The sequence below is a fragment of the Brassica rapa genome, chromosome A04, assembly GCF_000309985.2.
Source record: "Brassica rapa cultivar Chiifu-401-42 chromosome A04, CAAS_Brap_v3.01, whole genome shotgun sequence".
NCBI lineage: Eukaryota > Viridiplantae > Streptophyta > Magnoliopsida > Brassicales > Brassicaceae > Brassica > Brassica rapa.
In genome coordinates, this window is record NC_024798.2 from 12,830,008 (window position 1) to 12,847,555 (window position 17,548).

A 17,548-nucleotide genomic window follows, 5' to 3' on the forward strand; every position below is an offset into this window, starting at 1 on the left:
ACCAAAAATAATTATTTTGAATTATTTATTTAAATTATATTCACTTTTACCATTTTAAGCGGATGAGTTATTTTGGGTCTATAATTTCTATGCGCCAAGGATCAATTCAATATACATTAGTCTTCTCCCGGTGATCGATACCAGTTCTACTATTGTCTGTGCCAATGAGTCCCGAAAATTAAAAATGTATATGCTTGATAAATGTAGGGTTGATCAATGGTTAAGTGGTTCAAAGTGGGAGCGAAGTCTACTAGAATCCACATAAATAAATGAAAAATGATAAAGTATATATGTAAACCTTAATTGTATACTTTAAGAAAATCAATATTCTAAAAAGTGTTTTATGTGGTTTCTTAAACGGCGTTTAAGCGCTATACCTTCTAAAACTATAGTGGTTATTTTTTTTTTTTTAAGAATGTTAAATTTATTCAAATAAAAAAAGACCTTTGTACAATATGTGTGACTTGTTTTGATTTTTGTTTAAAAAACTCTAATGAAAATATAAAGCTTTAAATCTGTCACTATCCCCTGGTAGCAAACCAGGTTGTTAGTGCATTCGTAAAGTATCGGCTCCCTCCTATTCGCAGAGATGATATCCTATTCCTCACTCTCTTATCAATGAATCTGAGCAGAGAAGCCGAGGATTGGTGAGCTTCTCCATGTTTCCTTCCATTCCTCTCTCTCCATATAGTATGAATTGAGCATTGAAAGGCATATCGAAGAAGAAACAATTCCGTATTGTTCCTTCCACTGTCAGCCAAAAGATCCAGTATGCTGCTCCAGTCCTCGGTATATCTTAACCCCAACAGTATAGTCGTTAATCCCCTCCAAATCTGCTTAGAATATGAACAGCTGAAGAACAAATGCTCTCGTGTTTCCAAATGGCCCGAACATAAGACGCAGTAAGCATCCGACTGCGGACTCCATCTTTGGACTCTTACACCTGTGGCCAAGCGGTCATGGATTGCTATCCATGTGAGAACAGAGTATCTAGGATTGGCTCCTCGGAACCAGACAGCATTGTACCAATTAACTCGTGGCCACTGCATTCTTGTCAGCTGCCATGTTTGTTTAGTGTTGAAATTTTTCTTAAATAAGTCGCCAACTCCCTTCCAGAGCCTGATATCATTGTCTGAAGTCAGCCCCTGCAATCTCAGTTTCAGAATCTCATTCTTAATATCAATCCTATTAGCAACTCTATGCCTGCGACTTCGATACCTTTGAACAGCAAACTCAACACTAGCAGTTATAGGTATACCCAGGTCTATACAACCCCGAGTGCCAGTGATATCAATTATTCTTCCAAGCTGCAACCATGCATCGTACCAGAAAGACGTCTGTGCTCCACTTTTGAAGTCAATTATTTTATTATTTATCAATTATAATAATTAACTAGGTGTTTTGCCAGCACATGCGAGCATAATATTTTTTTATAAATATTTTATTGATAAATGTACAATTAAACTTAAAGATTAAAATTTTGAAGTCAAACATTAAATTTATAATATTTTTATGAATCTTTTAATTTTTATCTTTTATTAAGTTAAAAATATTATTTTCGATAACAATGTCAATATCTTATTATTTTAAAATAGGTTATTATCTTAAATTTTTTAAATTATATATATATATATATAACTGCTAATACAAAGTGATGTTATTAAACAAAATTATTAAAATTACCAAAATCTACAAAATCTCAAAATAAATCAAAAGCAAAAAAAATGTTCAACCTAACCCAACTTTACATATTATATTAATCAAAGTAAATAAAACATTGAATTGTATAATTATATTGTGAAATATCTCCATAGTAACTGAATACACACTCAAACAAGTTAACAAATAAAACATTAATATATAATGTATAAGATAAGAACTTTTGTTATCTATTTTTATATTCAATTCTAAATGCTATAATAGAGGGAAAAATATGCTGTAGTCGTTCTCTATTTTTCATTTAAAATAGAGACATGCTATTTTCTTCTAATATAGATATTAAATAGTATTTTTTAGTATAAAAACATATTTTTTTTATTTTCAAAAACGTTTTCTATTTATTGTTTTGATATATTTTTATAATATTAATTTGTAATAAGATAAATAATGAATTATATTTTAATTATAGTTTAATTAAAATTATTTATTAAAACTAATGACTCAGTCCTAAAATCATGGATAATGTGACAATTAAGCAAATTCACTTCTCAAATAATATTATAGATATATTTTAGTAAAGAAACTTATGGAAATATAATAATATGAATTTATAATTTATGAATAATAATATTTAATATAAAATACTAGTAATATTAATATATTGTTACAATAAATAAACGGGATAAACCCTTTAACTAATGCTAGGTATTGAATCACTGGAAGAAAAAAAACTAATGGTTCCACTAAATGGTGAATTGGTGATTATCGGGTTCCTCGGACAAACTGGATCCACACACTAATTGTATATATATTTGAAAATGCCTTATTTTGATATGATATCTTTTGATGAGCTTTGTAACATTTGAAGCGTAACAACATCAAGTGAGTGCTCAAAAGCATAGGCTTCCCATTAGTTAACATATTTTTTTGGGGGCTTATATACAATTTAATAATTACAATCAGATATACTTTTTTTGTTTCAGTAGATATGATGTTCAAACATTTTTCTATAAATTAAAAGGAACATATTTACCCATGTGTGATGTACATGTAAATTAATTATCGCTTTTCAAATCAAAGGTATTTGACTGTCTGATTTTTCTAAATTTTAACATAAATTTTAAAAATTACAAATAGTTTTCCAATTTTTTTTTTAAAATACTCGCTTTACAAAGTTAAAAAATTACAAAGATAGTTGATTTTTTTATTCTTCAACTATTTAATCACCATGCCCTTTTACAAAAAAAAAAAACTATTTAATCACCATGAGTTGGTTAATTATCTAATTTAATACACATGGTGATTCACTGAAAATTGAAAATGAGTGACAACTAAGATGACGTGCAAGTTGTTTCGGTCCTCGCAAATTTCCTAGGAGCTATAGAGACGATACTCTATGGACCAGGCTTGCCTCACCTCTTCCATAACGTAGGACCCTTCTCCAATCTTTCCTTTTGACTTCCTCTTACTCTCTAATAAAGACAAAAATAAATAATATTTTCTTTTATCCAAAACAATATTGAAAAAGAAATTCCGAGAGAAACGCGTTAGAATCTGTGTATGTTTATTTTTCATTCCTGAAAAAAAATCTGAACATTTCCAAATTCAGAAAAACAAAACACAACAAATAAAAAATCAAATAAAACCGAAATATAAAAGAATCGCGTACGAGGTTGTCTTACAGTCATTTGGATATAGTAATATTGTTTCAAGAAAAAACTACCTTATAAAGGTCAATGTTAAAATATCTATAGAGCTATAATGACTATATATTGAGCTTAATGATGAACAATAGTGTAATCATAAATAAGATTTCTTACAAGTTTAACATGTAGTGTAGTATCAACTATCAAGGCTTTGATGTACATGTCTTACTTTGGACTCTTGTTGTTAACAACTTGCAAACTTGGTCGATTGATTGACAACTAAATTGTCTCCTCATCGTGGAGTCAGCGAAAATAATGTATTTCCTTTAACTAAGTCTTACAACTTGTAAAATTCAAAGAAGCCAAAACTGGATGAACCATTTGACCATTTTTCGAACAAAGACACTTCACTCGAATCTATATAGACATGCATGGTCGGTTTTGAGATTCTGAAAACTATAAATAATTTAATACAATTAAAAAAATAATATAAGAAAATTGTAAGATCCTAAACTAATGTTTCATTTGGTTAATTGCGGATCGGTTATACAAATACAATGACGCTATAACAAACTTATCTCGAACGAGTAGGACTAACAATGTTTAAGTAAAATCTACAGTTACAAATGATATGGTATATTCAATATTGATTTATACTCTTAAGTTTGTCTGCATAAAGAGATGCAAAATGTGGGTCAATATGAAGAATGTAATGAATATAGACAACACTGAAGCATGGAGTTCACCAACAAAAAAAAAACACTGAAGCATGGAGTGTTGCTCTGAAATTGATCTTCTATCGAAACATGACATTCTAAAAACATAGCAATAAATACAAGTTCTCACTATAGAGTTACCAACAAAAAATATCCAGCCTTGCTTTGAAAGCTCTTCTTATTTGATTTATTATGCGAACTTTTAACACAATAATTTTAGTTTATTGGTTTTGTCTTATTAGCCAAATCTAGACATTCTCTACATATAATACAGTTATGAAAATTTCCCGACTGTTATTGTTTAATTGCTCTTGTGTTTACATAGCACTATTTTGCAACATTTTTATATTTTGGTTTACGAAATTAAAATTTATGGAATAAATTAAAGTAATGTTTTGAATCCATACGTTTTGACAAAAAAATACATTTTAAAACTTTGAATCAGTTAGAAATAACATATAGTTTACACGAAATTAAAAATACATTACATATGTATGCAGATCTTCACATATAAGGGCAACAAGTATATTGTCGATATTAATTACAAAGGTAATTTCAACTAAACACGAAATGGTGATATTGTAACATGGTGTATCAAGAGCACCATGTTTACCAAGTCAAGTCTGGAAGTTGATACATTGTGATCAAACTATATTACCGGTGGTGTAGAAGTAGCAGCTAAAGTGGAAGTCAGGTAACAATAGTAGATTTCTTAAAAACTGAACACAATACGAGGTTCAAGAATGTCTACTAATCTATCTATATAGCTTGGTGCACCATTCTCATTTCAGTTACTTTGATACTTCTATTGGAGAAGGTTTGGCCTCTAACCCTAATGCATGTCCCAGCCTCCTCTTTAGCTCAGTAACTTCGCAAGTTCAGATTAGCCATAGATGCCAAGATGGTTCCACTAAGATATTACTTTGAACTTATTATTTGAGTTATGTACCAATTACTAGATCTCTTGTGGGGCAAGAAACAAGCCTTCCTTTTGAAAAGCCGAGGTGAAAAAAGCCCTAGATCGATCTTTGTTTGTACAGAGATAGATCAAGCTTCTTTATTTATTTTTTGACCAAAGATCAAGCTTCTTTATCAAACTGTTAACACGGTAAATCTTGTTAAGACGAGAATTTTTTTTTCTGGGGCATGGAAAAGCTGGTGAGATATTGCATGACCTCCTGAGTTCTTCCTTGTGTTCTACCAGCTACTCCAAAAATCAACGCTCTCATATTTGTGAAGAAATGTGTTAACCATATAAATAAACCCTGAATATGCTTTCCGAGTGAAGTTCATGAAACCAGAGAGACTTGCCTCTTAATACAGTTCATGAGAAGATGCCTCACTATCTGTAAATACTCGATGAGCTTCAGAAGGGTCTTTATACACCGCAGCTCTCTGACTCTATCGCAGGAGATACATGATGAGACTGATTATCCCGCCAATTATTTATGCTTTCGCTACAAACCCAAAATGATGTTTAAGATAATAAAAACACACAACAGACTCAAGCTTACTTTGTTTTTCTTTTTACATTGATGCACTTACAAAAATCTTTTCTCTTAATCAATATATACCTAAGGAGCTATGTTACACTTTGTTCCAGAGCCGTCTTGTCTAAACATCCACAATGATTATCATTAATCAACAAAGATATAAAACTATAAGTAATAGCATCTGCCTGAATAGCTTTGATCATGCAATGAGATGAATCATTGAAGGGGCGGAGTGCGATATAAGGCAGCAATGCTACGAGGGAAAAACATTTGCCTAACTCCCTCTGCTTTAATTATCGGAAAGATGATGCCTGAAGCACTCTGCGCAAGTAGACATAAACAAAGCAGATGTTAGTGTACAGTTGAAGTAACTCTATTTCGGAGGAAGAAGGGAAGAATTAGTTACCGAGATGACCCTAGCACCAAGCCAGAAGCTTTTAATGGAAGGAAATGGTAGCATCAAACGACCAACGGCATAGATCGCCACAGCGAAGAAGTGGAGAACTAAACTCAAAGGACGAGGGTTCAAACCAGAGAGCAATGCAACTGGACCAGATGAGCAAACACCTCCAAGGCTAAGATAATCAAAGCAAGCTTCGCGCATTTCTGTTCTCGCTTCGTCTGAAGATGCTAAAAACACCTTGTACAACGCACCCGCCAATGTATTGATGGTGGAAGCTACAGGCTGCAGAAGGGCCACATTAAAACTTGAATCAACACATGGGAAACCATTCACTTTTATCTAAATGTGCTTACTTTTCGCAACGTGTAGAATGATTCTATGTACTTAGACAGTGCTTCTTTGTCTTTAAGGCTGTGGATTGGTCTCAGAAGATCACGGAGTACAACTATATCCGCCAATGCCACTGTCATCCCACCACCGGTTAAAGGATGTCGCATGTTGAATGAATCACCTAGAAGAAGTGCTCCAGGGGTAGGAACCGGATCAGCTGGCATGCTTCGGTTCGGCATGGTTCTGATGTTACCCTTTTCAACCGCGGCAATGAAGGCTTCACGAACCTCAGGTGGTATTTGAGGTGCAACCTGTGTATTCAGATACTTTGCCATTTCACCGTTTGCAATGGGAGGAAGTTTTTGACCAGGCACATCAACTAAGCAACGAACTTCTGAACTGCTGATGGGGTATAATAAGATGGGTGATGGGTCAGCGAGAACAACATGCCCGTGATTTGCAAATGGGAGTTCACAATTCTCCAAGACAAGACCCACGAAAGTAGAGGGTACATCCACCTGATTCGATATCAATCTCAGTAAGTTCCACGTTAGAAAAAAAGACTAATCCACCAGAGAGAGAAGAGAGGAGGACGTTAGGTTTGCAGAGAGAGCGACGCAAGTTGGAGAAACAACCATCACATACAACTGTGAGAGGAGCATATAAGCTACGCTCGTTGCCCTCTTTTGTCTTGTACTGAACCCCTTTCACCGTCCCGTTCTCTTCAAGAAGAGACGTAACTGTTCCTTGCTCCAAACGTACACTGAAACCACAAACAAAAGCATTAGAATAAGCAGAATCGCATTTAAATAACAAAATAAAAAAAATGATTACTTTGAGAGAGTAGCGGCTTTGTCTCGCATTCTCTGCACAAATCTCCCATTGTGGAAGCTTCTCCCGGAGACATCCGAATCAAACGCTTCCAAGGGGTAAGAAAGCTTAGTGTGCTTCCCGTCTTTAAAGAGAGCATAACCAAGAACTCGTTGAGCATCTATCTCCTTCACACAATCTACACAATGAAACTATCAACTTATATACCAAACTTCAGTCCAAGTATATATATATATACCAAATTGATTTACCTTCAAGGCCGAGCTCGATTAACTTCAAGTAACCACCAGGTTGAAGCAATTCACCAACGATCCTGTCTTGCTCAGACAAGTCTCTTTCTATAACGTGCACTCTTCGTCCTTCCTGTAAACCACACACAAGGAACTTACGTCTTGAACACACACACACAAAAAAAAAGAACTCACATTTGGAGCAATGACTAAAAAAACAAACACGTATATATCTCCAATGTTCTGGATCTATTATAGATCACACCAATATTGTGATCTGAGATAAACTACAATACAAACTATATAAATTATTACTCGGAAAAATTAATTAATAAATAATGGAAGGCATATCAAACACATACACAAAGCACACACATTTGGAGCAATGACTAAGAAACAAGCATATGATCATTCTTAGTGATTTATCATAAAAATCAGATAAAAATTAAATTACATTGTTGCCAAAAAAATATATTTAAATCCTAAATGTCTACACGAAAAGCAAAAGTGTTGTAGAAAATTTCCAGAAATAGAAACTAAAATGAGAATCACACGAATCTGAAAAAAAAGCTGATTCTAGAAGACTTGCCTTGCCGAGAGTATGAGCGAGAGCGGCACCAGCAACACCAGCTCCGACGATTATAACATCGATGCCTGAATCATCCTCCTCCGTAGATACGGGATCGTTCTGAGAAGAAACGGCGACGAGGCCGCGATTCATCTTGCTCCGATTCGAATTCGCATCGTCTTTACGATCACGACTACTCCGGCGCAAGACGAATACAAGCACTAACGCGAACAGAGAAGCGAAGAACGTAGCTAGAATGAACTGATCGAATTCAATCGCCGGCGCCATTATCACCGTCCCTGCAGAGATCAGAGAAGCGCGTTCGTGTCCGTCTTTCTTGCGGCGAGGAAAGGCGGCTCCGGTGGTTAAGGAAGTGTTTCTGAGGCGACGCGTGGAGAGAGAGAGACGAGGAGAGAGAAAGGGAGATCCAAGAGATGCGGTGGTTGTTGTTAATCCAAGTCGTGGAAGGTTCTGGATAACGGCCAGTTTCATAGTTTTTGTTTAGTCAGAATTATTTATTTGCTGGACTTGTAACAGATTTTTATTTTGCTGAGGTTAAGTTTCTTTGTTTTCTCGTGTGGGCCTTAATGAGAAAACCCATCATGGGTGATGGGAACTTGAAGCCCTTATTCTACACCATTTGTATTATAGCCCATTTTCTAAAATATATACTAGTGAAAAGAAAAATGCTGCTTTTGAGTAGGTTGATAGTTGTGGTCAACAATATTGGTTTCATGTTGTTGCATGTGTTGTCCACGAGGAGAGAATGACCATAGACCTGGGCCTCCACACGGATACATGACCCATTGAGGTAGAGAACTATGCTGATTACCGTAAAGACCATTCCAGTATTGTGGTGAGAAGTTCCAGTTTGTGAACTGTGATCACTGGTGAAATTTTTTGTAGCGTCCTCTTCCTTGATTTCCTCTTCTGTTACCTCGATTATTCCTTTGATGACGTTCATGATTGTCAGTAGTTTTTGAATAAGGGACAGTTGTGACCAGTGCAGTAGATGACGAGGCAGTCTCGTTGTGCCTTGCCGAGCCTTTCAAAGGCTTCTTCAAACGCATTTCCTTAAGCTCTAGCATGTTGCGAGCTTCCTAAAATGTAGGAAATGGTTTTTGATGCTTGCGAGCTTCCATTTAGAATGTACATCACGAGAGTTTTGTCACTCACTAGTGCCTTCATATTCTCAGACTGATCTTATCTCCTTCGTTCACATATTGTTGTCAAGTTAAATGGCGTGGGATTCCTTGTTGTTACGGAATTGGTTCTCTATTTGTAGCCATATGTCTATGGTTGTGCCATCGGTCTTGAAGGAGGATTTGAACATAGGTTGAGCCAGAGTGCCGTAGATCCATAACTTAACTAGGCCATCACATTTTTTCCATGGCTCTCTCAATGTTTGCCATAGTGACAGACTGGAGAAGAAACACTTGATAGATGACAAAAGTTAAAAAATGAAGATTGAAGAAGAATTAAGCTCTGATACCATGAAAGTTAGTGAAAAGATTTGCTTGGTTTATTCATCATTGAAAGTGTTACATGTATAGGATAGATAGTTAGAGTTAAGTATGATCTTCCTAGATTACATGATATTTACAAAATTAACTAAGAATATTTGAATATATTTTTTCAATTTTGACACCAGAGGAAACCTCAACTGCACGAGAACAAAACCAAAAGAGATGCGCTGTTTTAGGGTCATTTCTAAAATATATACTAGTAAAAGAAAAGTATTGCTTGTGAGTATGGAAGATGTAAAACATTTTAATCAAACACAGTGCCACCACTACTTCTTGACTCGTTGTACAGTGTTCTCAAACGTTCTATCATACTCATTCTTCAACATACTCCGCCCCCTCGGATTGGATTAAAGAGGAGAGGTTGTGGATATTTTAAATCTACATAGGCCGAGATGCGTTTTATATTGATTTAGGATTTTGTATTTTGGGGTTGGTCTTTAGGTTTGTCCTAACACCTAAATTCAAGTGTTGGCTTATTTTTTTTGAAGAAATTTTTTCTTGACACTTTTCATGCCGGGGTTTGGTAATATCTGGAAGTTATGTGTACGAAAGTGTCGGCTTATGGTAAGTGCCAAGAATGTTTATGCACTACGTCCCTTTTTGATATTCTTCTTTAAAGAATTAGTCTTTATTTGTAAAAATAGTATATATTAAGGTTTTAAGTTGCACCCATAGTTTCCTAAGAACCTGAGTTTAATTCCTCTTGCACTATTTTTATCAGTTATTTTGCATCCAGTTAAAAGAAAACCTAGCTTGGCCCCTGATTACTATCATATTCCCAATCTTATTGGGCAAATGAGTCATATCTCACTCTCATTCATACATTATCAATTTATCATCACTCTCCCGAAATTAAACCGTAATTCTAAAACAATATTAAATCTAGCCATCATGTTTACGTGGTTTGGATATATATGATAATTAGTCACGCGTAAACTATCAATAGTATTAAATGTTCAAATACACGCTTTTGAGTTTGGTGCGTTTCGATAGGGATGATATCACCAACTCACCATACGTGTGGTGGGGGACGTATCGCTTGTGGTAAGATTGTTCGTATTCAAATGTGAATGTATTTTAAAAAGAAAATAGATAGACATGCCTTTAATAAGTGGATGATTATCACTCTACCATCCCACGTTTCACACACGCCGACTATATATTCTTTTCTTCTACTTATATGGGGTTTGGTTCAATTCCACCACTAACACTACGCGCAAGTGTGAAAAAAAATATTATCTTCTTCCACTTTCAATCTTAGCGGTCAAATGAGTCAACCAAAACTCCATAATTAGACTCTCTCTTTTCGTTTATTAAACAAACATTGAGGTTATCAACGTGCGTTAATTCCGGTTTGGAAAAAAAATTAAATGATAAAAAACCAAAAATAGAGTTGACTAATTTTTCTATAAATGTCAAGTTTTAAAGAAACCAAACCCGTCATCAAATCATCTCTTTTACATATATTTCTTCACCAAAGAAAAGATCATAAAAATGGCAAACTTCTCTGCTCTTCTCACGATAACTCTCCTCCTTTGCTCCACGCTGATGTGCACCGCCCGTCCCGACCCGACCTTTTCGACCTCTATCACAATCGTTACGGCTGACCCGCTGGTTAGTCACATTCCATGAGTCCAGTTCCACATATATATATATTATATTTGCATGTAGTAATCATAATAAAATGTATATATCAGAGCTTGTAATATTAGCGAATTTTTTTTAAAGATATCAAATATAAACTTTTGTACATGTAGTTTGATGTGTCCTAATGTATGATTCAGGAAAAGAGCATAGAAGGAAAACTGGATGAATTCGCAGAAGAGAACTGTGGTGCTAACGACGAAGATTGCCTAATGAGGAGGTCTCTGGTTGCTCATGTTGATTACATCTATACCCAGAAACAGAAGAAGAATCTTTGATATTTCACTTATAGTACTTTAATTATATCTAACAAAGTATTGCTAATACACGTTTGTGATTTGTGTGTCATATATTTTTCTAATAGATCATCAAGAAAGTTATGGCTGTGACTATTGTTATATAGTTCTACCTACGAAATTTAGCCAAAGCCTATGTACACTTAAAGGTCGGTTTATGAAACTATTTTGATCCAAACTTGTTGCTTGTATGATTAATTGGAGAATGCAAAATGATGCCCTCTTCTAAAATAAATGTTACCGTTAGTTTCAACAATCCATTAGATTAAAATGTATAAAAACATTATGTATTCATAACCAACGTGACAAAAATTATGAATTATTTATTAGATGTTTTGAAAATTCACATATTCAAGTGAAAATTTGCCAAACTACAATGGAGTTGGATTTTTTATACCCTGTTTTTAGATTGTGGTTTTTGGTTTTTAGCTTTTAGATTGTAGTTTTTAGATTTTGGTTTTAGTTTTTGTTTTTTGATTTTGCTGTAGATTTTGGTTTTTTTGAAAAACTTGATTGGTGACTAGATTTTGGTTTTTGTTTTTAGATTAAAATAAATAATTAATGATAAAAAAATTTCCAGGAAAAAATAAAATAAAAATATCATAAGTATCACTAAAAGTAAACTAATATAAATTTAGTTTAAAATAAAAATAAAACAAGAAACCAAAATATTATAAAAATTAATGGCTGTATTTTAAATATATTTAAGTTTATATTTATATGGAAATACACATAATATATTTTAACTAAAAAACTAAATAAAATGTATTTATATTTTGGTTTCTAATTCTTATTTTACTCTTATTTTTCAAAGGACCAATACACCAATTTAACTTTTGCATTTCATTTTAATATATTTCAAGAAATATATGAACCTACTATCGTTCCATCGTATTTTTCTCTTTAATATTAATAGCATACATTAATTATTCAACTAAACTAGATAATCAGTCAACTATAAATATTTATTTAGTAAATAAATAAATACTTCTCATAACCTTTGATATACACTATAATGTCTTAATTAATATTTTGTATTATAAACTTTATATAAATTTAACCAAATTTATTAGTTATAATTATTAATTTTATTATAACTGAATAAAATAATTGAATAAATTAGTTTTAAAGAATATTATTATTTATTAGATTTGTTTTCATGTCATTTTGTTAAATAAGTGTGGCTCTTACAAATAAAAAGAAATATTTGTTTATCAAGGAGGCATTTCACGTAAGAAATACTAGTATTAATAATGTGTTGAATAAATACAGATATATTGTACCTGAATTATTAACCAAAAAAAACATAAACAAATCACTTTAAATACAGTTGCCGTAGGTTTAATAGAGAAAACTCCAAAAACACAGATTCTGGTTTTTCTTTTTAGAGCTTGATTGTTTGTAGTTTTTGCTTTAGTTTTTGGTTTTTGTTTTTGTAGAAACCATTTTTCATCCAATCAAGATTTTGGCTTTTGTTTTTGTTTTTGTAAAAACTATTTGAGTTGCCAATCAAGATTTTCAATAAATAGATTCCCTAAAATTTAGGGAAACTAGTTTTTGAAAAATTTAATCAATTTATGAAGAAAAACCAAAAACCAACTTTTGGGACCTTTTATGAAGAAAAACGAATTTTGATTTTATTTTGTAGAAACTACTATATTTTAATTAATTAATAATTAATAAATAATATTTTCATAAAAATAAAATTATCATAAAATATTTTATACATTAGATATTATTTAAACAATAATGTGAAATATTTTAATTTGTGTTTCATATCTTTAAATCAATTTATATATTATAACTTAGCTATTAGTTTCTATAAACAAACAATTGAATTATTTTAATAATTATTAGTCACATTAAAAATAACAAATATTATAAAACATAATATGTTTTATTAATACAATATATTGTATAATCCTGAAATATAAAAATTGCCATTCAACTTTAAGAAAATATAAATAATTTATATAAGAAAATTTATAATTAGTTTCATAATTTTATGTGTAATTTATATATATTTTATATAATATATTTTCATAAAAATATAATAATTAAAATATGTTATTGTATTTTATTTTAAAATAATAATCACAGTATTTTGATAAGTTTTAATTGTAAAATCTAAATATTTATAGCTATTTTGTTGTATTATTTTAAAGTAATCTATTAATTAATTTTTGAAAATAAAAAAAATACTGCAAAACCAAAAATCAAAATCAAAATCTAAAAACCAAAAACTAAAAACCAAAAGCTGAAAACCAAAAACCAAAATCTAAAAACCAAAAACTAAAATCTAAAAACCAAAAACTAAAACTAAAAACTAATGAAACAATCATCACCTTAATTGCATAGGAGACTCAAAAACCAGATTCCCTATTTTATAGGGAAACTATTTTGGCAAAATCTTGAATGGCTTGAAATTAGATTTTGGAAAAACTAAAACTAAAAACCAATTCAAAAACCACAAACAATCAACCTAGTACAATGTTATTTTTGGACTATTTTAATAGTAATAAAAATCAATATATTTTTGTAAATAGTCTCTGAAAATTTCCTATATATCACAAAACTAGTCTTTGATTATTATTTGTAGCCGGTAAAATAAAATCTGACTATCCCACTATTCCTAAATATCACACAACTAGTTGATCTGATTACATTAGGTCCAATAATAATCAAATCATTAGTTTTCATGTGATATGTGGATGTAAGTTTTCATTAACTTTTTGTCACAAAAAAGTTTCTTTTTTTCCATTAACTTTTGTTTTTCTTTAACAAAGGAAAACATTTTTCCTTGACCAAAAAAAAGGAAAACATTTTTTAAAAGAAAATGAAAGCCTCCGTCTGAAACAGCAGGAACCCCTGTCTGGTCTTGAATCTCAAAAACCCTATCTTCATTCTAAGACCATCTCCAAGGGCACTCTATTTTTTCCTCTATAATTTACACAAAAATAGAGTAACTTTATTATAGTGTAACTTTTGCTCCAATGGTGTTACTCTATAATAAAGTTACTCTATTATAGAGTGAAATATAGAGGAATGTCACTTTTTCACTCCAAATATAGAGTAAAATATGACATTCCTCTATATTTCACCATTGGAGCAAAAGTTATACTATAATAGAGTTACTCTATTTTGTGTAAATTATAGAGGAAAAAATAGAGTTACATTGGAGATGCCCTAAACCCAAAACTCAAACCTCTCTCTCTGCAACCCAAAAAGAAAATGCTGATCCTCCGATGTCGATTCATAACGATAAATCTCGCTCCTTTACGACCTTCACACTTCCAATCACACAAACTCTTCCACACAACCCGATTCTTCCGTACTCCGAATCTCATCTCTACCCCACGAATCACATCTTCCTCTCTCCCCACGACCCGTTCCATCTCCGACGAAGCTAGATTCGCTCGCTCCGTCCTCTTCATACCTCCCGGCGTCGAAATCGAGGAGTTAACTGATGATATGGTGCTCCCGGGCTCCAACATCGTCATCGGACCTTTCGCGGGTCACTCCCAGATCAAACAAGTCGAGTTCGTCAAGAGCAGCGCTCGTGCTCGAGACTGTCCTAAAGACGACCTCCCTGAGATTGCCATCTTGGGTCGTTCCAATGTCGGAAAATCTTCGCTTATCAACTGTTTGGTCCGTAAAAAAGAAGTCGCTCTCACTTCCAAGAAACCTGGTCTGCTTCTTGATTCTTGATTCTTGATTCAATCTTTATTTGATTCTTGATTTTTATTTATTTTTAATTTGGAAAAAAACAAAAACAGGAAAGACTCAGCTTATCAATCACTTCTTGGTGAATAAGAGTTGGTACATTGTGGATTTGCCTGGTTATGGGTTTGCTAAAGTGTCAGATGCTGCGAAGACGGATTGGTCTGCGTTTACTAAAGGTTACTTCTTGAATAGAGACACACTTGTTTGTGTGCTTCTTCTGATTGATGCAAGCGTTCCTCCTCAGAAGATTGATCTTGATTGTGCGAATTGGCTCGGTCGCAACAATGTATGTTACATATTCTCAGTATTGTGTATGCTTTTTTTTCTTTTTCTTGAGGAGTTTCTCTCTGATTGTTTATAGTTGTGATGATCAGGTACCGTTGACTTTTGTGTTTACTAAGTGTGATAAAATGAAGGCGGCGAAAGGGAAGAGACCTGATGAGAACATTAAAGCTTTTCAACAGATCATTAGAGAGAATTTCAAACAGCATCCTCCTTGGATTTTGACGAGTAGTGTGTCTGGTTTGGGCAGAGACGAGCTTCTCCTTCACATGTCGCAGCTGAGAAACTATTGGGATCAATAGAGAGAGAGAGAGAGAGCGTGGAACATAAGATAGATGTTTTGTAATGTTATCAGTAACAAGTTTATGTTCTTTCTCTTTGTATTCATACATCTTTCTAGCGATAAAATTTCAGGGAATGCAATCAAAGGAAGCTTCTTTTGTTTTTGTTGTTTTGTTGAAATGAAGCTGTTACGGGTCTTTTCCATGGCTTTGTAGGTTGCTTTTGTGTCGTTGAGTTGTAGTTTTCAGATGATCTAATGTAATTCCGAGAGAAACAAGGATGTGGAGTAGTTTCCATAGCTTAAGAACTTTCTTTGTTTACACCCCCAACATCTTGCTTAGGATTTGAAGCCAAGTGTCTGTGATCTTGATGGCTTGTGTGGTGCCTTTTATGAATAGGAATGTTTTAATTGACAAATTAGTATATTTTTGATATTTTATTAGTTATATAAACTAACGATAATCTCTAAAAACAAGGTTTGGTACAAGTATAAAGGGAAGGTTATGGCTACATCCGAAACTAAAGAATGTTTTTCATTTTATTCACTTTTGTCAGTTTCGATTTGGTTCTAATAAGAGGTCTACGGTTAAGCTGTATGATGCAAGCAAAGATCTCGCTTTGTTTTTTTTTGTGGAATGTCATCCTACTAGTTTTTTCAAGAGTAGATTGCACATCATGTTGCTGTTTATACAGACAATAAAGTTCGAGATCAATTTGCAAGTAAATAACGTACAATTAATTGATAACGCAGTCCATGACCTCTAATCGTTACGGTTGGGTAAAATGAATTGCTGTCTCTCAAGTTTCACTAGATCATAAGAAAAGTTTACAGCTTACAAGACTAAAAAACCATAATCTTAATTATAATTGAAACAAATTTTATTCAAGAAAGAAATCACAAAACCTTTATGCAAGTAAGCAAAAGATGGTATTTTTCGTGATTTTCTTAAAACCTTACGCTTGACAACTAGCCTAAATACATTAGTGATTCTATTCCATCTTCATATATTACTAACGTGAAATAGAACTTTCATTCAAAATCTACGCAAAACTAGAGATTTCAATTCAGATTTTGGTCTGACTCGGTTCAGTTTTTCTTGTTTTGATATTTCGCTTTATAAAATTTAGCTAATATATTGAAACCAATCTACATTAATTTAGTTTAGTTTGTATATATTTTTGATTTACTGGATTTTAAAATGAAATCCATAACTATATTTATTTTTTATAAGTTTTTATAAGTTTTAGTCCATATGATTAGAAATAAGATTTACTAAAAAATTAAATTATTTCCAGTATTATACTTTTTAAACAAAAACTTTTCTCTATTTTATCTTCTCTATTAAAAGAGAAGTACCATTTTTATCTACTATTTAGAAGTCTACTAGGACTAGTCCTGGACATTCGGGATCCCAAACGGATTTCGGTTTTATCCAATCGGGTTTCAGTTTTTTTGGTTTATCAAAATCAGCCCCATTCGGATTATATGAAAGTTCGGTTCGGGACCGGTTCGGGTTCTATCGGATTCGGATCGGGGTTAGTAAATCTTCAAAGAACCGGTACAATCCAATATACTTTCGGGTTCGGGTCCCAATCAGTTTTTTGGTTTAAAAGTACCTGATTTTTACCTATTTTATAACCAAAACATGAGTAAAATCGGTTCTTCAGTTTTAAAATACCTGATTTGTATATATTTTATAACCAAAACTTAAATAAAATCGATTCAAAAGTAAAGAACATCAACCGTGATCATTCAAAATCAAACGAAAAGTAAACATATTTACTGATAAAAAGAAAACCAAATAAATAAAAGCATAAATGAAAACCAAGTTCTCATGAAATGAGAAACATTGTTTAACGAAAACAAAATCTAAATCTAAATACTTCAAGATTCAATGGCCATCTTCAACCATCAACCT

The 17,548-nt window shown here is 32.6% G+C and overlaps 3 protein-coding genes across 3 annotated transcripts; 2 read left to right on the forward strand and 1 right to left on the reverse strand.

Annotated features, from left to right (window-relative positions):
- Nucleotides 1-5,483: 5,483 nt before the first annotated feature.
- Nucleotides 5,484-8,457, reverse strand: LOC103864397 (squalene epoxidase 3). The gene is made up of 7 exons (XM_009142150.3): nucleotides 7,898-8,457; nucleotides 7,330-7,441; nucleotides 7,082-7,256; nucleotides 6,842-7,010; nucleotides 6,271-6,765; nucleotides 5,921-6,199; nucleotides 5,484-5,835 (listed from the first exon to the last, which is right to left on the reverse strand). The coding sequence occupies exons 1-7, from the start codon at nucleotides 8,366-8,368 to the stop codon at nucleotides 5,731-5,733; spliced, it is 1,806 nt and encodes a 601-aa protein (XP_009140398.1). The 5' UTR covers nucleotides 8,369-8,457; the 3' UTR covers nucleotides 5,484-5,730.
- Nucleotides 8,458-8,694: 237 nt separating this feature from the next.
- On the forward strand, nucleotides 8,695-11,628 carry LOC103864398 (phytosulfokines 2). The gene is made up of 2 exons (XM_009142151.3): nucleotides 8,695-11,016; nucleotides 11,187-11,628. The coding sequence occupies exons 1-2, from the start codon at nucleotides 10,897-10,899 to the stop codon at nucleotides 11,322-11,324; spliced, it is 258 nt and encodes an 85-aa protein (XP_009140399.1). The 5' UTR covers nucleotides 8,695-10,896; the 3' UTR covers nucleotides 11,325-11,628.
- Nucleotides 11,629-14,529: 2,901 nt separating this feature from the next.
- Nucleotides 14,530-15,925, forward strand: LOC103864399 (GTP-binding protein At2g22870). The gene is made up of 3 exons (XM_033289503.1): nucleotides 14,530-15,030; nucleotides 15,119-15,351; nucleotides 15,440-15,925. The coding sequence occupies exons 1-3, from the start codon at nucleotides 14,574-14,576 to the stop codon at nucleotides 15,647-15,649; spliced, it is 900 nt and encodes a 299-aa protein (XP_033145394.1). The 5' UTR covers nucleotides 14,530-14,573; the 3' UTR covers nucleotides 15,650-15,925.
- Nucleotides 15,926-17,548: the final 1,623 nt, after the last annotated feature.

Excerpts from the sequence above, each read along its gene's own strand:
- LOC103864397 (XM_009142150.3), bottom strand. The coding sequence starts at position 8,368 with ATGAAACTGGCCGTTATCCAGAACCTTCCACGACTTGGATTAACAACA. Across the intron at positions 6,766-6,841 it reads GCTCTCTCTGCAAACCTAAC|GTGGATGTACCCTCTACTTT; the intron begins GTCCTCCTCTCT and ends ATATCGAATCAG. Across the intron at positions 6,200-6,270 it reads CATTCTACACGTTGCGAAAA|CCTGTAGCTTCCACCATCAA; the intron begins GTAAGCACATTT and ends GCCCTTCTGCAG.
- LOC103864398 (XM_009142151.3), top strand. The coding sequence starts at position 10,897 with ATGGCAAACTTCTCTGCTCTTCTCACGATAACTCTCCTCCTTTGCTCC. Across the intron at positions 11,017-11,186 it reads TCGTTACGGCTGACCCGCTG|GAAAAGAGCATAGAAGGAAA; the intron begins GTTAGTCACATT and ends TGTATGATTCAG.
- LOC103864399 (XM_033289503.1), top strand. The coding sequence starts at position 14,574 with ATGCTGATCCTCCGATGTCGATTCATAACGATAAATCTCGCTCCTTTA. Across the intron at positions 15,031-15,118 it reads TCTCACTTCCAAGAAACCTG|GAAAGACTCAGCTTATCAAT; the intron begins GTCTGCTTCTTG and ends AAACAAAAACAG. Across the intron at positions 15,352-15,439 it reads ATTGGCTCGGTCGCAACAAT|GTACCGTTGACTTTTGTGTT; the intron begins GTATGTTACATA and ends TGTGATGATCAG.